Here is a 27,756-nt window from a genome sequence, read left to right on the forward strand (position 1 = left end):
ATACAGTTCTGGCTGGCATGAAATTTGATGTGTAGACAAGGCTGGCTTTGAACTCATAGAGATTCCCTCTTATGCTCCCTCCTGTGTGCTGGGATGTGAAGTGTGCACACCACATCCAGGCAATGCAGTCATCTTTAATTATCAGATCACCAGCGGGGATCAGTCCTTTAACACTGCCTTCGGAGGGAGACTTTAAGTCCAAGACAGTGCCATTGCCATCCTCCTCTATCTACTGTCCTTGCGTTCTACCATATGGCTCCAGGGGGCTCAAGTTGGCCATCAGGCATGGTGGCAAGGGTGTTTAGGCATCTTAAATCTTTACACTGTAGGTCAATGGAGTTTGGGCAAGAGCAAAATCCTATATCTGTATTTAATGTTTGACTTTGCCTGCAATTTTCTACATTTTCGTTTCACGATAAATATTCATTTTTGTTTCATTGTAATAAAGTTGCCTTCTGATTGGCCAAGAATTTTGTTAAAGTTGCAGTTGAAATGGTGTGACTGTATACCTGATACAGCATTTCTACTCTCTAGTCTCTAAAACACATTTTAAAAGTGCTACCTTAGGGGCTGGAGAGATGGCTCAGAGGTTAAGAGCATTGCCTGCTCTTCCAAAGGTCCTGAGTTCAATTCCCAGTAACCATATGGTGGCTCACAACCATCTGCAATGGGGTCTGGTGCCCTCTTCTGGCCTGCAGGCATACACACAGACAGAACATTGTATACGTAATAAATAAATATATATAAGAAAGTGCTACCTTAGTGATATACCCTAAAGGAATAATTTAGCTTTATGGATGTTCACTGTAGTGCTTGGTATAGTAATGAAAACATTTCTAACAATGAGCACAGATTTATATAACATAACCTTTACAAGTTAATATCTACTAATGAAAAATTATATAGAAAACAAGCTTCTCAAATAGCAGTACTCCAGAAAATACAATGGTTATTTGCTCAAGGCCATTAGACAAAGCCAACTCATCTTTTTGAAGCAGGAATTTCCTGTTGACTTAGGGCGATGGCAGGGACCTTTAGTTATGCTCCTAATGCCCATTCTCCCATTCTTCCTCCCTAACAGACTGGGGTTTATGGTGGGAGGTGTTTCTCCAATTTCCAGGTGTGAGTAAGGCTTTAGGGCTCTAGTAAAATAGACACAAGCGGTTTTATGAGAGCCCTATGGGATGTTGCTTTGGCACACCGGCAGGGGTGAGGAAAGGGAGTGGACGTTAAACTACTTTCTGTACTTATTCTCCTTCAGCTAACATCCACTTATGAATGAGTACATACCACATTTGTCCCTCTGATTCTGGGTTACCTCACTCAGGATAGTTTTTTTCTAGTTCCATCCATTTGTATGTAAATTTCAAGATGTCATTGTTTTTTACTGCTGAGTAGTATTCCATTGATCTTTCCTGGAAGTGAAGTGTCAGACTTTGTAGACACCCCATGAGAAGCCTTACCCTTCCAGAAGAGTAGTTGGGGTGGAGTGGGAGGAGGGGAGAGAGTGGGAACGGGGATAGCTATGTAAAGTGAGAAGACTGCATTGAAAAAAAATTTTTTTTTCCTAGGCAGGGTTTCTCTGTGGCTTTGGAGCCTGTCCTGGAACTAGCTCTTGTAGACCAGGCTGTCCTAGAACTCAGAGATCCACCTGCCTCTGCTTCCCAAGTGCTGGGATTAAAGGCATGCGCCACCACTGCCCAGCTTAAAAAAAAAAATCTTAATAAAAAAAGAAAAAAAAAGAAAAAAACCTCCTAATAAACAAAGAAAAATAAGTTGCTAAAAGTCCTCAAAGGTCCGGCTAATTCTAATGTGAGGAGAAAAAGAGGCCGTGGGAGAACAACTGCTTTATTTCTAAGAGAATCTTGAATACGTATTGCCGAATTATCTTTGATTAAACTTACTTAGAAAAGGTTGACCAGGTTCCAATAAATCGCTGGCTGTAGAGACCATTTTCCTGATTTTTCGTGACTATTTGTAAATAGAGATCAAACCAGGAGTTAAGTTTATTTCACTTCGTAGAACCTCCACTCCCCCCTCAGAAGCCGGCCCGGCTCCTCCTCCCAAATTAGCCTAGGGTCTGTAGGGTTTCCTGGCGCACCTGAGAATCTGCAACAGCTAAAGTTTTGTCCCCAAATTGCGAATTGGAATTTGCGAACTGGGTCAGGTTGGAGGAGTTCTCTCAGGCCACCAACCCCGGGACCTGGAATGGGCGGGGCGAGGTTGCTTCCTCCCCTCTACGCAGCCAATAGTCGGGACGGGAGCCGGAGGGGCGTGGCGTGCCTGCTATCAACATTGTGATTGGCATCCTGGTTCCGGTGGCCGCGGCTTCCAGCTGCCCAGAAGCCTGGGCGAGAGAGGACCTACAAAGTTTGTCCGCTCCGGGGCGCCATACCGGCTCTGGTCCCGGCCGGCCGGGCTGGGCCGGTCTGAGCCTAGGAGACCCTGATGGCCGCAGTGTTCCTGGTAACGCTCTATGAATACTCGCCGCTCTTCTACATCGCGGTGGTTTTCACCTGCTTCATCGTCACCACCGGCTTGGTCCTAGGATGGTGAGTGTCCAGGGCTGGGAGCGAGGGGCGAAGGGACCGCCGGCCGGGTGTGGGGTCCGTGCTCGGGTGGTTCAGGCCGGGCTGCTGCCCCGGTGAGATGGACCTCTCCGGGAGAGCTTGATCCTGTGCGGGGTCAGAGTGCGGGTCCCGAAGGCTTTGTCCCGGGCCGGGGCCTCCTCCGTGCCCAGTGAGACTGGTCACCCGTCCCACAGGGCCCAGATGGGTTACGAATGAACTTGACTGTGTTTCTCACCTGTACTGCTTGGTTTCAATATCGTTCGGAGGAACTTTTACCCGAATTCTCTAGCTACCATTCGGTAATTGAATGACTTGAAATGAATTGAAAGCAGTCCACTTTTTTGAAGTGATCTTTAGTTGAGAGCACAAATTTTGAGGGTAGCGAGATTTTAGGAGTAAGTTATTCTGTGGGTTGAAGGCATTTTGCTCCTCGGAGAGTTACATAACCCCGGAGAGTCTCCGGTGTTTCTCTAAAGGAGATGTGTCTGTATCCTGTTTAGGCCAGCCTTATCAATACAGCTAGTGGAAACGATGGAACTAGCCAGGGGTTGTTCTAGACTGTAGCCTTCATAGCCCTTGAAAAGACGGTGGATCCAAATGTGTTGAACACTGTTTCTAAGTGAACAAGAGTTATGGCCGGAAGAGGACCTTACCGAAGAGACATGAGCTACAGTTGGAGAACAAGGATTTTGAGGGAAAAACAAACAAACAAACTCGAATGTATTTTCATGCATTCCGCATGAGCAGAAAGCAGAAGGATTGGAACTGAAGCGGGCTTTGTAAATCAAGCTCAAAAATACCACTTGATTACATATTCATCATCACTTTAAAGACAGACACAGGTCCCTGTCAGCTTCTGAAAATAGATACCACCTTTGGAAAAGAAGGAAAACGTAGTATTTCCAGCTGACACCTCCCCCCATGGTACAGCATAAAACTTCGCGATGTGAGCCGGGTAAGATGAAGCTGGGTCTTACACAAATTGTTTATTCTCTTTAAGATAGGTGGTTTCACGATAGCATATGCATACAGTCCTCCCAAGTGCTGGGATTATAGGAGTGTGCCACTATGCCTGGATCCTAAAGTGTTATTTATTATTAGCCTTCCAGGTTCTTTGTTGTTGTTTTTTGAGATAGGGTTTTCTCCCAAGTGCTGGGATTAAAGGCGTGGGCCACCACTGCCTGCAACCTTTCAGGTTTTAATTGCTGTCATTTACTTCAAGGAAGCTTGTAATTGGAATTAGGAAGATGTTTCCCAAGTGAAAAAGGTAATCATAATACACAGTTTTTAAAGAACTATAATACTAATATAATGTATAGGGAAAATTGGTATCTAGTTGATAATTACATTATGTGTTGATAAATAGGCCACTAAGTTCTATCTCTTAGATATCTATCTTTGGGGAAAAGGGTGGAATTCATATTGTACATAATGCTGGCATCCTAAGGTAAAGGGAAGCCAGGAGTGCGCTCTCTCTCTCTCTTTCTTCCTCTCTCTCTCTCTCTCTCTCTCTCTCTCTCTCTCTCTCTCTGTGTGTGTGTGTGTGTGTGTGTGTGTGTGTGTTGGTTAAAAGGCAGACACTGGAGTCAGACAACCTGGCTCTGCCAGGTCTAAGGCTTGATTTGAATGTACAATGACTATTTGACTATTTCACTACCTCTTGTCAGTGTAAGTTTCAGGAATGTTGCAAGTGTCTATTGACTTATTGTTTTTTGAAGTCTGGGCTGAGCCCTGCTTAGGATGCAAGAACTTGTAACCTGATTTGGACCTAACCAGTTAGGGTGAACCTAAGCAACCATTCTTCGCACTTGGCTTGGCTTCATCTGTATAGATAAGCTTTTTATGTGCTCTTTACAAACTAACCCAAAGCCAGATTTATCGACTAGAAATGATGATAGCTTGGACACCATTTTAACCTTAGGAACATCCTTCTCAAATCCCAGCCAAGGCAACAGAGATAAACTGTCAAGTGCTACACTTTTCATCCTTGTCATCTCACTTTGGTAATGGCTGCAGTTGGATCGTTACTGGTTGTCTGTTTCTCGAAGTCATGATCTTTACCCCTTACAGCTGGGGTTCTTGCCTGTTGCTTCTCTCCACCGTGCTGTGTCCACCTGTAATGCGCGAAACAATCCCACACCAGTTTGGATTTAAAGGGTTGTTTATTTGAGGGGGAAAAAAACTTACAGAACACTGTCCTACACAACAGCCAGGAAAGGAGTCTAGTTGCTGGAGCAAGAGAGCCAGCGGAGGGCTGCCACTGCTTTTTAAAGAGAAAGAGACCATGCCCCAATGGGCTGGTAGCTCAGCGGCTATTGGCTGAAGGAGTGGAAGGAGGTCCTGCAGCACACCTGTGCTGGTGAGCATGCCCAAAGAACAGGAGCCTCTGATTTCTAGATCCCGATAACAGTAGAAAAAAGAATCACACTATAGGAACTATATGTCTTTTAGTCTCCGATGGCTTTTGTGAGCCCCAAAGCATCAGTCAGGTGAGATGTGGGATTCCCCTCTGTATGCTGTGGATATGTTTTATTACCATCGATTATTAATGAAGCTTCTTTGGCCTAAGGCAGGATGGAATATATCATTTCATCATCATTTATGCCCGAGCAATGCTTAAGCATTCATGAGCATCCGTTTATGGTGGTTCTCCAGCTGTTCCTATCCTGGGCAGTCCTAGATGCTTGTGTTATTGTCATACCCAAGGTTCCAGTCTTCCTTTATGCTGTCTATCCAGTGTTTTTTGGCCGTTCCTCTTCACCTTATCCCGTGCACTCCTCCAAACAGTGCTATCTTCGGAAATCCGCGTCATTCATTCTCATAACATGGCTGAAGTATCTCAAGCACCTTTGCGTGTAGTTTACTTCCTTCTGTAGATGGAGATGTTTCTTAATGTCATCACTGTGCAGCCTATCTCTTCGTGTGACACCTAGAAGTCTCCTGAGACATGCCATCTCAAACACATTCAGCCACTGTTCAGGGGAGTGTTTCACTGTCCAGGTTTCAGAGTTGTAAAGAAGGCAGCTCAAGACAAGTGTCTCACATACTTGTAATTGTTGTCGTTATGTCTCTTGCTGACCAAACCTTTCCTAGTGCCTGGAATGCAGTCGTCTCTATCCCTATTTCACCTCTTGGTGTCTGAGCTGAACTAGTTCTCTCCTTTGAACTGAGGTTTCCTCCCAGATAGACAAAGCTGACTGTTTGCTTGAGATTCTGATTCTTTCTTACAATGTTAACATCCTTGTGTGCCCTTCCCATGTGTTGTATCTCAGTCTTCTCCATGTTTACTTTCATACCAAGTTTTTACTGACTTCCACCACTCTGTTTACCATGGCCTGCAGTTCATTTGGACTTTCAGCAAGTAGTGCTGTATTGTCAGTGAAACACAAGTTATTGATTTGCGCACCACCTATCTGCACATCTATCTCCTCATCCTCCAGGGTTGTTGCTATTATTAATTCCAGGAATGTATTATAGAGTAGTGGTGAGAGGACGCACCCCTGACACTCCTACTGTTGTCTCTAGTTGATCACAGTTCTCCACAGACTTTGACTGATGCAAAGGTGTCTTTATAGGCATTTTCTAGTATTCTTACAATTTTTCTCTGGGTACCTGTAGAACCTCATTGTTTTCCAAAGTCTTTTCATCCAGATGCTATCGAATACCTTTCTGAAGTTGATGTAACAGACATGTAAGAGGAAATCCTAGCAGAGGCCCAGTGCAGATTCAGAGTTAACAGGAGCTCAATTGATCAGATTTTCACTTTGAGGCAATTGGCAGAAGGGCAGAAAAGAGCTAGGTGGGAAATCCAAGCAGAGATAGAAGAGGAAAGAAGGCGGAGTCAGGCAGATGTCATGTAGCTACTGAAGGAGAAAGACACCAGAATCTTACTGTAAGCCACAACTTCGTGGTGATACACAGATTAATAGAAATTGGTTAATTTAAGATGCAAGAGCCAGCTAGGAATATGCTTAAGCCACTGGCCAAACAGTGTTGTAATTAATATAGTTTCTGTGTGAATATTCAGGTCTGGGTGGCTGGGAAACAGATTAGTCTCCGTTTACACAGGTGTCCTCAAGTGCTTTATACAAATAATCATAAAAAAAATTCACTTGGCAGTGATTCCCTGCCTCCTCTGCAGCACAGTTTAGTAAGGGTTGGCTGTCAGCCTTACAGCTCTCCGTACACTCTGCTTGTGAACTGGGACAGAACTCTAAACCACTGTTTCCTTTGCTAGCTGTTTGCTGATAATGCTTCTCCAAGAAAGGATACAGACCGAAAGTCTAGATAGCACTAAGGGGCACATTGTTTCTGTGATGACATAAGTCACAAAACAATCCCACTCCAGTTCAGAACTATGGCTAATAAAAGGGTTATTTATTTAAGGGGAAAACTTACAGAGAGCAGCACGTGCTTTCCTCTGCTGTTACGGTAGAAGAGACCACGCCCAAGTGGGCTGGTACCTTAAAGGCTATTGGCCGAAGGAGCAGAATGTGCTCCCACAGCAGTTTCTGACTGGTCCTTGTGTATCTTCTGTCACAGCAGTGCTCCATTCTGGCAGTGGCTCTGGGCCCAATTTATAGTGTTCCACTTTCCTATGTCAACCCTATTTCTTTGTGTTGGAGTTGCAGCACCATGGGGTCCCAACTCCAAATTTTTCTTTCTTTGGTGACTTTGTCTCAGGGATAATTGTAGTAGTAAGGGCGGCGGGGCTGTGTCCCCAGCACCCCAGCCGCCTGCTCGGCTAGCTTATGCCCCAAAATAATTACACGGACACTGTATTCTTTTAAACACTGCTTGGCCCATTCTCTTCTAGGCTAATTCTCACATATTAATTTAGTCCATTTTTAATCATCTGTGTGTAGCACCCCAAGGTGCGCTTACCGGGAAGATTCTAGCCTATGTCCATCCTGGGTCGGAGCTTCATCCCGGGAGCGGGGCATGGCGTCTCTCTCAGGCGTCTGCTCCCGAGAGGAGTGCTTTCGAGTCTGACCTCACTTTCTCTTCCTCCCAGCATCCTGTTCTGTCTACTCCTCCCACCTATCCTCTAACCAATAAAATGGGCCAAGGCAGTTCCTTTATTAGCCAATGACCTTCCTCCATCAGATAATAGCTGGTGACAGGGTCGCCTACTGCTAGGCAAGCCCCCTTCCACTGGGTTACATCTCCAGTGCTGCTTAGTAGTTTTCAGTACATTCATTGCTTTCTGTTCAAATAGATCATGTGCTTCTAGTCTCCTGAATAGACTGTGACTGATAAAGTATTACTCAGAAGAGGATTCTTGGACAAAATCTCATCAAAGATAGAGCTTGAGAGTTGCGTTGATTATAACCTGGACACCTAATTGTTATTGGGATAGTCTTCAGTTCCTTGCTAATGAGAAATGAGATCTCAGTAATCCATGGCATGTAATGGCTTTGGGATGAACTTAAATAGAGATGCCTTTGGTTGATTGTGATGAAGTGGTTTCTGGATTAGGTGCTTTGGGGATCAAGTCTTTATAGTACTTGTCTGTCTGGCATTGGAGATCTGCGGACTGTGACTGTACACTGGTGCTATGATGGGACGCCCTGGGCTTGTTGGAGGACTTATAGGAAGTAAGCAAACTTGAAACTCACACACTCTCTTAGAGAGTCACAGAGTTTCTGAGGGCTCTAAACCCTTTGTTCTGTGTCCTGTAGTCAACCTTGCTGAAATCTGGCCTTTTTTTTTTTTTTTTTTTTTAAATACAGTGTTCTGCCTCCATGTGCCTGCATACCAGAAGAGGGCACCAGATCTCATTACGGATGGTTGTGAGTCACCATGTGCTTGCAGGGAATTGAACTCAGGACCTCTAGAAGAGCAGCCAGTGCTCTTAACCTCTGAGCCATCTCTCCAACCCTCACATGGTTTTTTCAGTGTTACATGTTCTATAGCCCAGGTTGGCCTAGAACTCACTAGGTAGACCAGGCTTACCTTGAACTTGGACAGGTCCTCCTGCCTTAGCTTCCCTCTAGAGTGCTGGTATTACAGGAATGAGCCACCAGGTCCAGTTTAAAGCTGAGAGCTCTGAGCTTCTTTTACTTATGGATGCAGCCTGCTTACCATGAGTGGGAAAGTCAGTGTTTCCTGGCGTGAAGATCCTGTGGCAGGACCATTGGGACAGCTGCTTTCTAAACAAAAGAGTCCTATCATTTGTCCCAATCCAAGATCCCCATCCAGTAGGACAAAAACCTGACCTTCTGAGAAATAGCCCATTCTACTTGTAAATCTGTGTCTATAGCAATGGTTGTTAACCTGTATGTCTCCACCCATTTGGCAGTCCAGTGACCTTTTCACAGGGGTCACTTAAGACCTCTGAAAAACACAGATATTTCTATTATGTTTTGTAACAGTAGCAAAATGACAGTTATGAAGTAGCAATGAAAATACTTTTATGTTTGTGGGTCACTACAACATGAGGAACTGTATTAAGGGGTCACTGTAGCATTAGGAAGGTTGAGAGCCCCTGGTTTATAGAAACTGCACTCCATAGGAGACATTGTTAGGGTGGTTAGAGAAGGATAGGATGTTCCAAGGCCAGATACATCTGTTTGGATATTTGCTCCAGGGTTCCTGGAGCCCCACATACTTGTTGGACTGATTGAAACTTGGTTCAGTAAGTTTGAGACAGCTCAAGGTTTCTCTTTTTTTGGCATCTAGGTTTTCCTCTTAAGTACAGCAGTATCAGCATCACACAGAGTTGATACCTATGTTTTAATTTTTAGCCAGTTCAGAATCTTAGATGTTTATAACCTATAGGCCAGAGTTGGTCTGTCTTTACTAGTACAGTAGAGGGTGGTCCTCCCTGCCTGTTGGTGAGATACTATGTAACTGTCAACAGGTCAAACAGGTTGATAGTGCTAGTCAAGTCCTTGGTCTCCTTACTGATTTTCTGTCTCTTGGTTGGTGCTACCAATTATTGCATTGGTTCAGAGTATTGAAATCTCTGTGTGTTTTTCTCTATTTTTAGAGTTCTCTCTGTCTCTGTCTCTCTCTTTGTATTTTGAAGTACTATCTGTGGATGCATAAACATTTAGAATTATTGTGTCTGATAAATTAACTCCACTCTCATTATGAAACAGTGCTACTTTTTCCTCTTATAATCTCTGCCCTGGTTTCTGCTGTCTGTTATTAACATAGCCCTTACAGCTAGCTTGCTCATTTTCTTCCTCTCCCAGCCCTCTCTCTCCGCCTTTTTTCATTTTTTTCTTCAGGATTAAATTTAGCATCTTAAGCATTTAGGCATACTACCTCTGAGCCACATCCCAGGACTTCAGGCTTTCTTCTGATTGGTATTAGCAAGAATATCTTTTTCCATCCTCTACTTAAGATCTATTTTAAGTGAGTTTCTTATATGTCTCATTTACCTAGCATTACATTTTTCTCTCCAGTCTGAACATCCCAATCTATTAGTTAGGGAATTTGAATCATTTGCACTTGATGTGATAATTAGGGTGGTTGGAGTTAGGTCCATTATTTTAGAATTTTTTTTAAAGGTTTGTTTAGTATACAACATTCCTTCCATGTGTGCCTGCAGGCCAGAAGAGGGCACCAGATCTCATTATAGATGACGGTGAGCCACCATGTGGTTGCTGGAAAATGAACTCAGGACCTCTGGAAGAGCAGCCAGTGTTCTTAACCACTGAGCCATCTCTCCAGCCCCTTACAATTTGTTTTTATTTGATTTGTCTGGATTTGTTCCTTCCTGTTACAAGGAGCCGCTGCTTGTTCGTTCCTGGATGCCCGGCTAGCTCTGACCTGAAATCACAGAGAAACTATTAATTAAAACACTGCTTGACTCATTAGCTCTAACTTCTTATTGGCTAACTCTTACATCTTAATTTAACTCATTTCTAATAGTCTGTGTTTCACCACATGACAGTGGCTTACTGGTTAAAGTTTCAGCATTTCTGTCTCCAGCGGCTCCATGGCATCTATATGACTCCTCCCTTCTTTCTCCCAGCATTCAGTTCTGTCCTCCCTGCCTACCTAAGTTCTGCCCTATCAACAGGCCAAAGCAGTTTCTTTATTCATTAATGGTAATCACAGCATATGGAGGGGAAGGGACTCCCACATCACCTTCCCCAACCTGTTACTCTTCATTTGCATGCGTTAAATGACCATGTTGGCATGTTAGCAACAACTTTGAGTTTCCTTTGAGGATTTTAGTCTGTCTTTAAGTTTCACTTAACATTTTAAAGATTTTGGTTACACTTGTCCCTTGGATGTTTCATTTTTGTTCAATTTTCTTTTCTCTTTCTGTTTCATTTTGAGAGACAGAGACTCTGTCTGCCTAAAAAGTCTCTCTGTCTGTCTGTGTTTTCCTGGGAATTGAGCCTACAGCCTCATTCTTGGTAGGCAGTGTACCCCAAGGAACCCTCGTAGCCCCAGTATGGGGCACTTTTATTGTAGTGTCTTCACATGGCTTCCTCTCCATTCTTCAGTGTCTGATCTGTTGTAAAGCCTGACCAGCATATTCTTTATCTCAAACATTGCCTTTGTCATCTGTTAAAACAGATTTGAGTGTTTTGAACTATTTTCTATGTCTGTACAGTTTTCAATCTCCTTAGCATTCTTGAGCACATAGAATACAGTCCTGACAATTATGGAAATGTTTCCAGTTAAAAGATAAAAATTATCAGCTTGAAGCCAGGTGGTGGCAGTGTGCGCCTTTAATCCCAGCACTCAGGAGGCAGAGGCAAATGGATCTCTGTGAGTTCGAGGCCAGCCTGGTAGATCACCTTGTATAAAAAGAAAGATTCTAACATTTTTAGCATTTTTATACTTTTCCTATAGATTCATTTATCTCCTCTTTATGGTTAATATTTTCTGCTTCTTTACAGGCCAATTAACTTTTTAAAGCACGATAAACATTGGAAAGCCTAAATTTTCCTCAGGGATTGTTGGGCTATTATCCTATTATCTTGCACATATTCTTACGCTTTGTGCTGGGTCAGTTAATTTCCTTAGAAACAGTTTGATCTACTAGAGGCTTACTTTTCCTCTTCTTTGCTTGACCATAGAAGCCTCATCTAACTTCAGTAAAACCAGGTCCATCATCTTAAGTAACTGTCTATTCTGCTTGTTAATTTTATTGGCTTCCCTTTGTCACGAGATTGATAGTTTATTCTAAAATTTTAATTTACCATCTAAATATTAGTGAAAGGTTTTTTTTTTCTCTTCTTACCTTTACTATTTTATAATTATCTATTGCTAGATGCTTAGACATCCAGCCTAGGACAAGAGATTGCAGATTGACTCTGACCCAACCCGCTCTCGGTGTGAGCCTTGTCCTAACCCTTGTATTGCATGCATGGCCTATACTGGCCTTTGTAGACTTAGTTTCCACCACCTGCTCCAGGCATAGATCCCATCAGTCCATGCCAATAGCCTTGTCCAGTGCATTTTCCCTAAAAGTAGTTGCCTTTAAACCCAGCTAGGTCTCCTTTTCTTCAACTTTTTATTATATGAATTTTCAAACATTCAGGATCCAGGGAAAAATAACATAGAGAACATACATAATTAGTTCTGCCATTAACATTTATTACACTACATATATGCCTATTCATCCCTTCCTACTCTCCAATCATGTGTTCATCTTATTCCAGGATGTACCTCAAAATAAATTGTTTTCTTCACCCCAAAGTTCTAGGATATGACTATCACCAGCTAAAGTTCAATGTAATTGGTGTTTCCTGTCCCAACTGTCTGGGCCCAAATAACGGGCTCAGATGCTGGATGTGAATTATAAATGCCCAGCTCAGGCTTCATGCTTGTTACTAGCTAACTCTTACACTGAAATTAACCCATAATTTTGTCTATGGTTTGCCACGTGCCTTGGTGCCTTTTCTCTGTTTAGCATCATCATTTTGCTTCTCTGCAGTTGCTGCAACTATCTAACTCCACCCTTCCTCTTCCCAGAATTCTCTTAGTCTGATTCTCAAGGTCAGTGTCATTCTGACTGGCTATCTGCCAATCAGCTTTTTATTAGCAAATGAGAGTAATGCATATTCATAGTATAAAAAAAGATTATTCTACAGCGGTTCAGTGTTTTGTTTCTAGTAGTCTTTAATTTGTATGTTCAGTGCCTCCCTGTGTGTGTGTAGATGCGTGCATGTTCCACGGTGTGCACCTGAAAGTAAAAGGCAGCCTCCTCTAGGGAGTCCTCCCCTTCTGTCCTGTTTGAGACAGGATCTCTTTGTTCCACTGCCTCCTCCAGTCTAGTTGCACCGCAGGCTTCTCCTGTCTCCTCGTCATCTTACTGTTGGAGCACTGCACAGACACACACTCCCATGTCAGCTTTGCGTGGATTCTAGCTCAGGCCCTCACACCTGCTCAGCTCTTTACCCACTGAGCTGTCTCCCCACTCCCCAGTGACCTAACCCCTCTGAGATTTTTGTTTGTTTGTTTTTTGTTTTATCAAGATAGTGCCCCCCCCCCCCCCCCCCCCCCCCGCCAATGGCCTGTCCTAGAACCCTGTAGACCAGGCTGGCCTTGAATTCTGATTCTGATCTGCCTGCCTCTGTCTCCCAAGTGCTAGTGAAGTGATGTTTACCTTCAGTGGAATGTGCAGATCTGAAGATGCTGATTGCCTGGTGTTACCAAATACATCTAGACAATCCCAAATTGAGCACCACACACTGATAGGTTCTTCGGGCACTTGCCCAGGTACCCCTGCTGTATACACTCAGAAACAACCTTGTTCTTCTTATTTCATAGGTTATCTTAGCCTCTTTTAGGGTTTCATATTAGTTAATCTTACAGCATCTCTTTTTTTGATATATATTTTTGAGAATTTTGTGTGTGGGTGCTTTGCATGCATATATGTATGTGTGCCGTTTGTGTGCCTGATGCCCACAGAGGTCAGAAAAGAGTGTTGGAGCCTTTACCGACAGTTATGAGCTGCCATGGGGATGCTGGGAGTTGAACCGCAGGCCCTCAGAAAAAGCAGCCAGTGCTCTCAACTGCTGAGCCATCTCTCCAGACTTTATATTTTTGAAAGTTATCCACATGGTTCTAGCAATGCACTACCTCTTTTCAGTGCTGACTATGAATACACTCTCCCTGGATTATGACAGTTTGTCAGTTGTTTTCGCAGACTCTTTTCTGTTTCTTTTTTCTTCCCTGTCAGTGCTATCTATTTGGAGAGAAGGATGTAATCAGAGTGTGAACATAGCTGAAGTCCACTGATTCAGCTGCTGAAACATGTTAGGGCACTCTGGGTGAAGTCCAGTGGTCCAACTAATAGGTTTTCTGTAGTCAGGTAATAGATTTCTCTGCCAATGCAGTAAGCCAGATCAAGTTGAATTGAAAAAGTAAAAGAACAGATTTATTTGCAAAGCAACTCCTGGGTGAGGTCTCCAGTCCCAGAGATCAAAGCCCGAGAAGTCATGCACCCTGAACTAAAGCGTGAAGGTTATACACCCTGTAGGTGGGGGTGATGACCTGTCGGCTACAAGCTGGGGTTGTGCCCAAGTGTGGACAAAAGCTGACTGCTTTAGGCACCTTCAGGAGAGGAGCTGCCGCAACGGTTTTGAAAGTGGTGCTGGGCTTTTGGTACCTTTCCTTTGTTGGAGATTCTCTGAGAGGGTAGGATTTGGAGAGTGGGGGGAATGGGGCTTCTCAGATTGTGCAGAAAAGAGCTGGAGGTTCTAACCAAGCACCAACTGTGGATTTATTTTAGGGCACTCTGTTTAGGCTGAGTAAAGTTGCCTGGTTTGTAATTTTACTAGATATTTCATTTGGTTTCTTTGTTTGGAAGCTTGTTGTGTGTGGATTGTCACAGTTCCTGCTCTTGCATAGTGCCTTTGACCTTTAAAAGACATTATGTGAATGAAAGTCTGTATTTGACATTTTGCTTTGTTATTTTAGAAATTCTAAATGACTATTTGATATTTTGATAGTTCCTGGGCCTCATAAATCATAACATAGTCTGTATATTGAGTAAACATTTGTTTTTTATATCTTTTGAGTATTTGGTTCAATAACGGCCATGTTATTTATTTTAAGTATAACTCACCTATAATCATTGAGCTCTCACGCTGTTATCCACAATTCAAAGGAAGAGCTGCTTATTTTCGGGAGCATGCTGATTTATTTGGCCAAATGATACACTGCAGTTCTGAGAGACCTCTGACCTCCTTCAAGTCTAGGTTGGTTCTGTAAGACAACAAAAATAAGCGGCTGAGCCTCTTTTCCTGGTGCTTGTTTTTAGAAGGAATATGTAATGAAGCCTAATGTACTTTTTTAAAAAAAGACTTTTTAAATTTATTCTTTGTGGATTTCACATTGCTTATCCCTGTCCCATCCATCTCCCCATGACCCTTCATAGCCACCCTCTGCCCTTGAAACCTCCCCCCAATAAAATAAAATTTAAACAACAACAAGAAAAAGCCCAAAATGCAAATCAAAACAAACTAACTAACGTACCAAAAGAGAACATCAATGACAAAGAAAGTCTCAGCGTGGAAAACTATGTGGCCAGAATTTCAGATTTGTTGAAGCTGTGTTTTATGTTTTCCTTTCTGTAGGTTTGGTTGGGATGTTCCGGTAATTCTGAGGAATTCAGAAGAGACCCAGTTCAGCACAAGAACTTTCAAGAAACAAATGAGACAAGTCAAGAACCCTTTTGGCTTAGAGATCAGTAACCCGTCCTCAGCTTCCCTAGCAGGTTGGTGGCTTTTCCAAAGATTTCCCTGATCTCTAGTCCCCTGTCGTTAACCCTTCTGTTTTCTTTCTCTATTGCTTTCTCTTCATTCAACTTCACCATTCACTGAACTGCATGCTGCACCGTAAAGATTAAAGTTCATAAATTTTCTCCTGGGAGTGTTTATCCACTAATAGAGACATGTGTGCATAAGGAGGAGAATGCAGCATTTCAGGGTAGTAAACAAGTCTGTTAAAACATGGCGCCACATTTGTGGTCTTCAGTGAAATGAAAAATGATAAAATGTGTCTGAACATTAAGTTTGAGGTTGCTCGCCTTTTTAAGAACAACTGATTTTTTAATCTGATATTATGATATTTTAGTATACATTATTTTCATATAATATGGGATTTGTTTGTTTAGTTTTTGTTTTTTCGAGACAGGGTTTCTCTGTGTAGACCTGGCCCCTTACTGTTCTGTTACTCACTCTCTAGACCAGGGTGCCAGGCTGGCCTTGAACTCAGCAATCCACCTGTCTCTGCCTCCTAAGTGCTGAGATTAAAGGTGAGTGATACCATGCCTGGCTATAATATGTTATTTTTGATGTGATAATTACAGTTGGCAGGTTTGTTTCTGTGTTCGTTAGGTCTACTTAGGAGCCATTGAGTTGAAAAAAAAAAAGGCAGAAGCGTTGCATTTGCTGCAGTAGAGATGTTTAGGAAGTCTTGTAGAAAAGAGTGTGTGGACGCTCCTGTCCCCCTTCTAAGCAGGCGATTGCTGGGGGTTGAGGAACCTTCTAGGTGGAATGAGAACAGAGCACCCAAGTAAGTGAGGAATATAGCGCAGGAGAGAACCAAGAGGCCGTTTGTGGCTCCAAGACAGGGTAGGGCGGGTGTGAAGGTCTGTGCTAACTGTCAACTGGACAGAATCCAAAATGACTTGGGGATGGGCCTCTGGGCATGCCTGTGGGGTTATCTTGACTGTGGTAATTGAGAAGACTGCAAGTCATGCTTGGCCTTGATCCTTGGCCCTAATCGTGAGATCGTGAACAATTGTACAGACAAAGAGAAGTAAGCAGGCTACACTTTTGCTGCTCGTTTCTGACGTGGGGGTCATGTGACCAGCTGCTCCAACTCCCTGCTGCCTTGACTTCCTCCCATGATGGGCTGCACCCTTGTACTGTAGCCAGCCTTTGTCCCTAAAGTTGCTCTTAGCAGGGCACTCCAACAGGGAAAGAAGCTAAGACACTAGGTAAGAGAGAAGAGTCTAGAAGACTTGACATGGGTTCCAGAGACAGCTCCTGTTACAGGGATAAAACCGGAGGAATGGTGGGTTGGGAAGAAAAGTATTGAATTTGGGTTTGAGCCTGTGGGCTTTGAGATGCTTTTGTGATGTTCAGTGGAGATGGAGAGGAAGCAGCCCCAGAATCTGGGCAAAGGTGCCTGCTCCCGACACCTTTCAAATCTTAACAGGAACTCTAATCTTTGTAGCTTTTCAGCTTATTCTTGCCACTAACTCATTTTCTTTCCCTCAAAACTGTGAAAACCACAAACAAACAAACATAAAAACTTCAAATTTGGGCCAGAGAGATAAAAGTGTGAGGACCAGAATTCAGATCCCCAGGCCCCCACAAAATGTCAGGAGGGTGTGGTGGCCCATCTGTAACTCCGGCTCCAGAAGGTAGAGATGGGGTTCCAGAACAAGCTGGCCAGCAAGACTAGACGTGAATTGTGGATTTGAGAGATCCTGCCTCAGCAAAGAAGGTCGAGGTTCCTGAGGAAGATTTTCAGCATTCACCTTGAAAGGCCGTGTGTAGGCACAGGTGCACACATGCTTGCATACCACACACACCCATGCACGCACAGGGCACACACGATTGGGAAATGTGCTCTCTCTCCCCTTTTACTCTCTGAACAACTTAGTTTTCTTCCCCTAAGTGGCTCTACTGAAGTGGCTGTAGCCAAGGTCACTGGTTGCCTCCTCTGGGTCCCACTTGTGGCCCTGCAGCGGAAGTCCTGGGCTGGAGAACACACTCTCCTCCAGAGCTGAGCTTCCTTCTTCACAGAGTGCCTTGTGGACCATTCTTAGTCAGTCTCATGCCTGTCACTCCCAAAGCTTGTCCCCTGACAGGAAACCGGTTCCTTAGTCAGCATGAGCCATCGGCCACCATCTGAGTCGTCTCCTTTGTTTGTTTGGTTCACAGGACCTTAAAGGTTGGTCTGGAATTCATAATATAGCCCAAGTGGGCCTCAGCAAGTAAATCTTGACTTACAGTTCTTAAAAAGTATGTAACTCCTTATTCTTTCTCCCTAACTATAAATAATACCACCCTATAAATTGAAGGAAATGAAGATCCTTTTCCCCCAAGAGTATGTAAGTGTTTATTCTGACTTTTTTTTATTTTAGAAAAATAAATTTTAAGAAATGACATAAAGAATACCTCTCTGGGAGGTGGTGGTGCACATCTTTAATCACAGCACTTGGGAGGCAGAGGCAGGTGAATCTCTGTGAATTGAAGGCCGACCTGGACTACAGAGTCAGTTCCAGGACAACCAGGGCTACACAAAGAGACTCTGTCTTGAAAAACCAAAAAAAGAAAGGAACTACCTTTTTTAAAACAAGACAAGCTGGGTGGTAGTGGTGCACACCTTTAATCCCAGCATTTGGGAGGCAGAAGCAGCTGGATCCCTGTGAGTCCGAGGCCAACCTGGTCTACAAGAGCTAGTCACAGGACAGGCACCAAAGCTACAAAGAAACCCTGTCTTGAAAAACCAAAAAAAAAAAAAAAAGTAAGACAGTAGGTCATATATTCCTGATTAAACTATACAGTGATGGTTTAATCCCACCCCCACCCCTCAGCAGCTTTAGATTTTAACGCACTACAAAGTCTCATCTGGTTCTTAGGTAAGGACTGCCTTTAATAAAACAATCAACCGTGTCTTCCTGCCGTGCAGTGCTCCAGTCTGCAAGTCCACTGAGAGGGAGAAGAGCTGGTGGCACTGTGATGAAGCACACGCTCCTCTGGAGCTAGAACTCAGGAAGTCATCCCCACCACTCAGGCAGAAGCAGTCTCAAGGAGGGCCGGCTGCCAGTGCCTGAGCAAGTGAGAAGACAGCCAGTCAGGGGAGCACTCAGCCTGCCATGGCCCGACGCTCTCCACTGATGGAAAAACAAATGTGTTCACTGAGAGTGGAGGTCCTAACAGAACTCACTTGAAAAAAAAATCATTCCTTCTTTGTGTTCTATGGGGAGAAAAGGATTTTGGTGGAAGTTATAAGAACAAGGCCCATGGAAAGGTAGATATCCTTAAGATGTCTACAAAGTGGTTTTAAGGTTATTTTCTTTCATGCCCAGATTTTTTTTCTCACCACTCCATCCCAAGTACCTGACAGATTGCATAGGAGAGAGAACAAACCTCTGGATGTGGTGTAACTTGGCAACAAATGAGAGGCTTGCCAATCAGTTTGCTAGAACAGGCTGCTGGGATTTTGTTATTGTATAACAGTGTTGCGTTTGGATTTTTGTTTAATTCGTGTCCCCAGATGAAGGCTTTAATGAAACTATAATTTAGATATCCAGTATCTATTAGTTGAATTGGATGAATTTGCTTCAGGAAGACTTTGGAAGTAACCCCCCTATTCCAGCCCACTTTGTTTTAACAGATCCAATAAGAGCTAACATAAAACAAAAGACTTAGGGAAAACAAACATTAGCATTTGGAGAGTGGTTTCTTGCATCCTGAACTTTCCTCTCCAGGACACTTTCCTCTCCTGTCTCATCATCGTCATGCATGGCGTCACAGGAGCAGGACGGTTTTCCTGCCTGTGCTGCTCTTATTAAATGGCTCAGAGCCAGGGATGTCTCCGGCGCTTTATGCTGTTAGCCTAGCGAAGCTGTGCTGGATGAAGACAGTTGAAAGAAGTCGTACCCACTTGGCTTTGACCTTTCTGATTCACAGCTGCCCAGCTTTGTTAGTGATAGTAATGGAAAACAGTTTTGTGTATGCGTTGCAATTTGGAGGAACAAGCTTGTGTGAAAGGGGGAACCCCCTGCAGGAGAAGTGGGGAAAGGGGAGAACAGTTAGGCAGAGAAGTGTCTGACCTCTCGTCAGGTGGTGTCCTCTGTAATGGCCAAGGTTGTGAGAGTGTGGAGGAGAATCTGCGGATGCTGCGGCTCCTTTTCATTTCCTTCTAGTGCTAGTTCTAGTGACATATTAAAGTGTGATTACTTTTCGACTGTCAGTGAATTAATACCTGGTGAAATAAAATAAATATATTTGAACTAGAATTTCTTTCCAGTTGGCTTGCAGAGTTCCTGCTAATTAAAATTTGAACTGATCGTGGTCTTGGGTCACTGCTGTCACACTCTGTCACACGTACCAGCAAAGCAGGGAGGAGCAGGGGACCATCTTGGTCACCTTGTGGAGCATGTACTTGAATTTGTGTCTTCTCACAGCATCTTCTCCTTATCACATGTTTAAAATAGGTAACAAATCAGTCACACTTCCTGTTACAAGCAGCAGAAAAATCTTCAATAAAGGTGTCCTGAGCCCTGCAGAGTTGCTGGTGGACCCAGGCCAGGTTCGGAAGCTAAGCTGCTGCACCAGGAACAGTGACCCAGACTGCATGTAGGTTCTAGTCAAACACATCCCGCCTCTGAGCACGGGCTGTGGTAGCTTCCCCTCCAGACAGCAGGAGACCCCAGAAGTCTTGCCACTTGAACTTGGTATGCTTCAACTGCCACTAATAGGGAGAGGGAAAAAATCATATTGATAGCACTTAAAGTACTGTGTAAGCATAAAATCCATACATGAAACAACATGTAAATCGTATGCCACTTAGTTATCCTCTTACAAGTCCACTGACACTATCACCTCCTGTCTTTGAAAGCAAGGAGAAAACGAGAGTATTGCTATTAGACTTTCCATGGTTGGCATCCCTAGGCATTCCTCAGGCTGTGTTGTATTCCGTGGAACATTAACTGTGTGACGGACATTAACACTGCCATTGTGTATATTAATAATAAAGCTCAGCTTCTTCTTAGTGTTTTTCTTCAGTGATCGCCATCCGACCCCATGGTTTCTGTATACCCATTTCAGATGTTTCTGTTCTCCTGTCTGACCCTTGTGCTGATCACACAATGATTGCATATATTGTTGGAAAGAGGCGGTTATAGTTTCCAAAAGGAAAACTGGGCCAGTCATTCTAAAGATAAATTATAATAATGAAGTTTTGCTGTATTGCTCAAGTTCTGCATAGCTATTGACATTTTTATATTTGTAGATACATATCCTTCAACAACATTTAAAACTGCCATCAGCTTGGCCACCATCCAGAACAAAGCCTGTGTTTCTTACCCTTGTTATTATTATATTAGTGACACCTATCTCTTTCTGGATTGTTTTCTGCAGCTGGCATGACCTTGACAGCAGATTGCCTTGAAGATAGCCGTCTCACGTGCTTCTGGGGGTGCAGTGTCCAAAAACTCTACGAAGCTCTTCAGAAGCATGTTTACTGCTTCCGGATAAGCACCCCACAAGCATTGGAAGAGGCACTGTACAGTGACTACCTCCACCGAGAGCAGTATTTGTATCCTTTTCCCAGGGGCACCCACTGCACAGAAAAGTGAGACTGGATACAGTAAAATGTTACCAAGTTATTGACTCTTTAAGATATGTTTCTTCTTTTGGCAATTTGCCTTTACATATTCAAAAGTATTAAAAAACACAGCAAAGAAGAACTATATTGCCAATTACCGAGCGATACTGAAATTGATGACTTTGGTCCAGTGCCCAGATCTCGTTATCCATTGGTAGCTCTGTTGACCCTTGCTGATGAGGAGGACCGGGAAATTTATGATATTGTAAGTAACTAAAGTATCCGGAACACTTTACCTTTACAAGATTTGGGGTGATTCTTAATTATTTCTGAGATAGGAAAAAGATCATTTCTGAAAACATATTTGGTCTTGGACATACATGTCTTGAAAAATTAAAATATGGATTTGTCCCTGTTTAATTTTTGTACCTATAACACACCTTCAGACTGTGATGATCCCCTATCTCCCCACTCCCTGTAGATGACAACTACATGGGCTTATTTATAAAATAAAAGGTAGATTGTTGTTGAACTCAGTTAATATCGTCCTCTCTGTTAGGTAATATTTGCTTTAGAGAAAATGTCCTTTGGGATACATGTCTGAGTTGATCAGGATCACTATGACCTGAAGTGCCTGACTTTATGACCAGGTCTGTTCTTCTCGGGCCATAGTTTTGTTGCCTGTGTCCGTTGGATTCCTTGTTAAGCCTGTGCTTTCCACTTGGGATCTCTGTGTTCAGTCATTTGAGAGTCTTGTTTTCTCACTATGTACTGATTTTTAAAAAATATTTATTATGTATATAGTGTTCTGTCTGCATGTATGTCTGCACACAATAAGAGGGCACCAGACCTCATTACAGATGGTTGTGAGCCACCATGTGGTTGCTGGGAATTGAACTCAGGACCTCTGGAAGAGCAGTCAGTGCTCTTAACCGCTGAGCCATCTCTCTGGCTCTACGTACTGATTCTTTAGACTGGTAGTTCGTTCCCTGTTTGGAGCATAAAAACATCTAAGTGATCAGACAGGCCCCGAGTCTCCACCCTCTGTTTGAGATGGAAACGTACACAGGTTGAGCATCCCGCTCTGAAAACTGGAGATCTTTTGAGCACTGAGATATGCTACATGTAGGAAATTCTAACCCGCCCTCACTTACCAGCCACAGTTAAGTGTGTGTGTACCAAACGTGCTTTTGAAAATTATCTTCAGGCCATGTTTCTAAGATGTTCTTAAAGCACAAATTAATTTCCTGGTTAGACTTGGGGCTCATCTCCTCTAGGATAGCTTATTGTGTATATGCAAATATATCCAAATCTGAAAAATCTAAAATCTGGACCACTTTTACTTCCAAGCATTTCTAATCAGAGAAACTTAACTCATATATCTACAAACTTTTGATGAACTCTTGGCAAAAGCAGGTATGACGGTGAATGCCTTTAGTTCCAGCACTTGGGAGGCAGAGATAGACAGCTGTGAGTTGGAGCCCAGCCCCGTTTACAGAACAAGTTCTAGAGCAGCCAGGGCTACACAGATAAACCCAGTGCTTGTATTTGCTCATTAGTAAAGATGCAGTGACATTTTAATGATACTTTTGTGTATAATGTGCAAAATATATTCACTAACATGAGCCTGTGGTTTCCTTTCAGCAACAGCCTAGGGTGTTAGCACAAAGGTCTCTATTAGACTCAAGCATAGCAGAGAAAATGCCAGCCCTACTCCCCCCAGATCAGACTCGAGGCCTCATCTGTGATAGGCAAGTGCTCTACCATTGAGCCGGGTCCCTACTTTTACCCTTTTGTAAAAGGCAGAGTATTGCTGGGCACTGGTGGCGCATACCTTTGCTCCCAGAGCTTGGGAGGCAGAGATAGGATCTCTGTGAGTTCAAGTCCATCCTGGTCTATATAGTGAATTCCAGGATGGCCAGGGCTACACAGTAAAACCGTGTCTCAAGAAACAAAAACAAAACAACAGAGTATCTTTATGAAATAAGTGTGTGTTGAATTTTGAAAGGTACAGACCCTTATGGGAAAATATAACTTGTAATTTGCATATAAGTATCTCAAATTTCATATTATTTATTTATTGCCTGTTTGTTTGTTTTGAGGCAGGGTCTCACTGTGTAGCTATAGCTGTCTTGAAACTATGCAGACCAGGCTGACCTCAAACAATCCACCTGCCTCTGACTCCTGGGTGCTGGGGCTAAAGGCGTGCACTACCATGACTGGCTTCAAATTTTATTTTTTAAAATCAAACCGAAACCTTTTTCTTTCTTTTTTTTTTTCTTAATTAATAGAGCCAAAGGGGGAGGAATGGAGAAGTGTAGGTGGCTGCTATAAAGCTTCAGGTGTGATACCTAATATGAACGCTACAGTTGGTGATATTCAGAATATTTTGGAAGAGCATGGGTGTTCTTGCCACAGAGAGGGAGAATCGCTGTAAAGTAATGGGTGTGTTAGTTTGCTTGACTGTAACGACCATTTACTACACATTCCACAGCAGCACATGCTGTTGTATACCTCAGATAAATACAGTTGAAGAAAAGTCATTCCAGGTTGTTCATCTGATAAAATGCTTGTCTGTAAGCCAGGTGACGCGAATCCAATCCCAGAAACCATTTACCTTTGTGTGTGTGTGTCCAGAGATCAGCGCTGAGCGTCCTCTTCAGTCACTTTCCACTTATATAAGTGTGTTCATGAGTGTGTGCATGTGGGTGTGTCTTGTGGAGGTCAGAGGTCAGCATCAGGTGTTTTCCTCAGTTGCTCTGCACCTTATGCTTTTGAGGCTGGGTGTTTGGCTGAACAGAGCTCGCTGATGGGCTAGACTAGCCAGCAGACTCCCAGGATCCACCTGCGTGCTCTTCCCCAGCCTGGTATCACAAATGTGCCATATGAGGCCGTCATCAGTTACGTGATGTCACGTGTGCCATATGAGACAGTCATCAGTTATGTGATGTTACGTGTGTGCCATATGAGACAGTCATCAGTTACGTGATGTTACGTGTGTGCCATATGAGACAGTCATCAGTTACGTGATGTCACGTGTGCCATATGAGACAGTCATCAGTTACGTGATGTCACGTGTGCCATATGAGGCCGTCATCAGTTACGTGATGTCACGTGTGTGTCATATGGGACAGTCATCAATTACGTGATGTCACGTGTGTCATGAGACAGTCATCAGTTACGTGGTGTCACGTGTGTCATATGGAACAGTCATCAGTTACATGATGTCACGTGTGTCATATGGAACAGTCATCAGTTACGTGATGTCACGTGTGTCATATGAGACAGTCATCAGTTACGTGATGTCACGTGTGTCATATGAGACAGTCATCAGTTACGTGATGTCACGTGTGTGTCATATGAGACAGTCATCAATTACGTGGTGTCACGTGTGTGCCATATGAGGCCGTCATCAGTTACGTGATGTCACGTGTGTGTCATATGGGACAGTCATCAGTTACGTGATGTCACCTGTGTGCCATATGAGACAGTCATCAGTTACGTGATGTCACGTGTGTCATATGGAACAGTCATCAGTTACGTGATGTCACGTGTGTCATATGAGACAGTCATCAGTTACGTGATGTCACGTGTGTCATATGAGACAGTCATCAGTTACGTGATGTCACGTGTGTGTCATATGAGACAGTCATCAGTTATGTGATGTCACGTGTGTCATATGGAACAGTCATCAGTTACGTGATGTCACGTGTGTCATATGAGACAGTCATCAGTTACGTGATGTCACGTGTGCCATATGAGACAGTCATCAGTTACGTGATGTCACGTGTGTGTCATATGAGACAGTCATCAATTACGTGATGTCACGTGTGTCATATGAGACAGTCATCAGTTACGTGGTGTCACGTGTGTCATATGGAACAGTCATCAGTTACGTGATGTCACGTGTGTCATATGGAACAGTCATCAGTTACGTGGTGTCACGTGTGTGTCATATGAGACAGTCATCAGTTACGTGATGTCACCTGTGTGTCATATGAGACAGTCATCAGTTACGTGATGTCACCTGTGTGTCATATGAGACAGTCATCAGTTACGTGATGTCACCTGTGTGCCATATGAGACAGTCATCAGTTACGTGATGTCACGTGTGTGTCATATGATACAGTCATCAGTTACGTGATGTCACGTGTGTCATATGAGACAGTCATCAGTTACGTGATGTCACGTGTGTGTCATATGAGATAGTCATCAATTACGTGATGTCACGTGTGTCATATGAGACAGTCATCAGTTACGTGGTGTCACGTGTGTCATATGGAACAGTCATCAGTTACGTGATGTCACGTGTGTGTCATATGAGACAGTCCTCAGTTACGTGATGTCACCTGTGTGTCATATGGAACAGTCATCAGTTACGTGATGTCACGTGTGTGTCATATGAGACAGTCATCAGCTACGTGATGTCACGTGTGTCATATGAGACAGTCATCAGTTACGTGATGTCACGTGTGTCATATGAGACAGTCATCAGTTACGTGATGTCACGTGTGTCATATGAGACAGTCATCAGTTACACATTTTTCCAAATTGTTATCCAGTTGTCCCTAAACTATTTATTTAAAGAAAATAAACAAAACTTCCCTGTGCCTTGTAGTTCAAGATGACACCTTCTTTGTATTTTTGCACATAGGTGTTTTGTTTTGTTTTTTATTTTATTATTTTTTTTCTGGGCTGTTTCTTCTGTCTCTTCCATTCATCTACTTATGAATCAGTTCAATATGATTTAATATTTAATGAAGTTAGGCTGCTTAGGACTATTGAGTACCTTCCTACCTCTTCTTATATGTTCCTTCTTCTATGCCAGTATTTTAGAATCAGTGTACGTAGCTTCTACGCTGATTTTATTGGGACCACAATGAATCTGTAAATTTCAGTATAATTAATATGTGTCAAAATCTGTCAGTAACCGTTCCTTAGAGTGCTGTGATTTATATAAATTAGTGTAAACATTCTAATATATCTCTTATTTGAGAAGCATTTATTTTTTTTCACTTTTCTGTGAAATAGTTTTAAGTACTGACTTATGTCCAAATTTTATTTTAGATTTCCATGGTGTCAGTAATTCATATTCCTGATAAGACTTACAAACTTCCCTGCAGAATATTGTATCAATATTTACTCCTGGCTCAAGGTCAATTTTATGATCTTAAGGTAAGTCCTACGAGGTAGTGTTTGTTGATTTTAGAGCTGGAGGAATGGCTGTCTTTAAAGAGAACTATGGTTTCTCATTAGCTGTAGAGTTAACTAGGCTTGCTGTTGGGTTTGCTAGCTTTATGACCCCGGCTTCATGGAGCGCCTGTTGTTCACAGTTGCCTTTACACTGCTTCTTTGCTTTTCAGCAACTTTTCATGTCTGCCAACAGCAGCCCCAGTCCCTCCAGCAGGCCCTCTCCAGCAGACAGAAGCGCCGAGCAGAGCTTGTTGGAGAAGGCAGGACTGGCTGGGAGTGACGTGGAGCCCGTGGAGGAGAGCAGCAAGGACTGTGTGGTGTGCCAGAACGGGGGCGTGAACTGGGTGCTGCTGCCCTGCCGGCATGCCTGCCTGTGCGACAGCTGTGTGTGCTACTTCAAGCAGTGTCCCATGTGCCGGCAGTTTGTGCAGGAATCCTTCGCGCTGTGCAGTCAGAAGGAGCCAGACAAGGACGTGCTGGAAGCCTCCTGAACACTTCCTAGCCGGAGCGTGTGCAGAGCCTTGTGTCCTTAGGGTCATCATAACAGAAGCTGCAGCCATGACGGCCAGAGGGAGTGCTGTTTTCACTTCATACTGTACCCTGTGGTGATGTGAAGTTCTTCCTGCCCAGCATGGCGAGCCCTGGAGTTCTGTGTTCGTTGATACCTAAAACTCGACCCAGCTCTTGAGAAGAATGTGAATATCTGGCTTTTCCAGCTAGAAGATTTCGTGTAACGTGGATGAGGAAAATCACTCTGGAAATCCATCCACTGACTTCCAGGAGACACAGGTTCAGGGTGGATGACTGCTTTTCCTTTAATGTAATCTGGAGTGAAATAGAAGACTGAATTCTGCTTAAAGTAGTTACATGTCTCCCAATTTGCAAAGTATTTGGAAGGGACTTTTTACCTTCCACGTCTCTGAAATAAGTTTTATAAATATTCATTTGGTTTCAAATTTTCCTTATTAGAGTTACATAAATTCATGTCTTAACTTTTCCACATAGGTTCTGAAGTCATAAACAAGGCACAGTTCTGATTGTTCCTGTGCGTCATGGATTAGTTGGCTCTCATCTTCAGGGGACAGACACATAACACCTGGATAATAAAATCTCATGGGTCATTCAATTATGGGCTCTGTTGTCAGATGTGATTAGATTAGCAGCCTGTGCTCTGCTCAGGAAGGGCAGTGGGGCCCTCACTGCCTTGCTCACATATCTTCCTTTGCGACAAATCTCCCCAGACGTTGTCTTCTAGAGGGACAGAGCTAGAAAGAAAAACAAAAACGGAACAACAAATAACTTTTCTTTTCCTACCATTTTCTATCCCAAATAAACCCAGTATCCCATATTCCTCATTATACCTTGTAAGCATTGAACTGGATGGACATGCCCACCCCACCCCCACCCTTGACATTCTTTCCAAGGTAACAGAAAGGGAAATTGGAGCTTCCTGGGAAAGTGGGTCACACTTAGTAAGCTGAGACTCCTAGGGATATGCTAAACCCTCTTCTGTAACCTTTCTGTGAAGACACCTGCTGTCTGTCTGTCTGTCTATCTCTCTAATCCATCCATCCATCCATCTTTCTATTTATCTACGTTTTTTGAGGCAGGGTTTCTCTGTGCAGCCCTGGCTATTTTGGAACTCATTCTGTAGACCAGGCTGGCCTTGAACTCAGAGATCTGCCTGCCTCTGCCTTTGAGTGCTGGGATTAAAGGGATGCTTAACTAC

General features: G+C 43.4%; 1 protein-coding gene across 1 annotated transcript; it reads left to right on the forward strand.

Moving 5' to 3' along the window:
* The first annotated feature begins 2,328 nt into the window (after positions 1-2,328).
* Positions 2,329-27,156, forward strand: Cgrrf1 (cell growth regulator with ring finger domain 1). Its single transcript, XM_041634259.1, has 6 exons — positions 2,329-2,552; positions 15,122-15,261; positions 20,648-20,825; positions 20,952-21,099; positions 25,902-26,009; positions 26,198-27,156. The coding sequence occupies exons 1-6, from the start codon at positions 2,449-2,451 to the stop codon at positions 26,516-26,518; spliced, it is 999 nt and encodes a 332-aa protein (XP_041490193.1). The 5' UTR covers positions 2,329-2,448; the 3' UTR covers positions 26,519-27,156.
* Positions 27,157-27,756: the final 600 nt, after the last annotated feature.

Source organism: Microtus oregoni, unplaced genomic scaffold (assembly GCF_018167655.1).
Source record: "Microtus oregoni isolate MIOR12 unplaced genomic scaffold, Mior012 000045F_ref0000178, whole genome shotgun sequence".
In the NCBI taxonomy this organism is placed as follows: Eukaryota; Metazoa; Chordata; class Mammalia; order Rodentia; family Cricetidae; genus Microtus; species Microtus oregoni.

Bases quoted from the DNA above. Each gene is read 5' to 3' on its own strand.
- Cgrrf1 (XM_041634259.1), top strand. From the start codon at position 2,449: ATGGCCGCAGTGTTCCTGGTAACGCTCTATGAATACTCGCCGCTCTTC. The intron at 15,262-20,647 runs GTTGGTGGCTTT...TGTTTTCTGCAG, and splicing joins GTCCTCAGCTTCCCTAGCAG to CTGGCATGACCTTGACAGCA. The intron at 21,100-25,901 runs GTAAGTAACTAA...ATTTTATTTTAG, and splicing joins ACCGGGAAATTTATGATATT to ATTTCCATGGTGTCAGTAAT.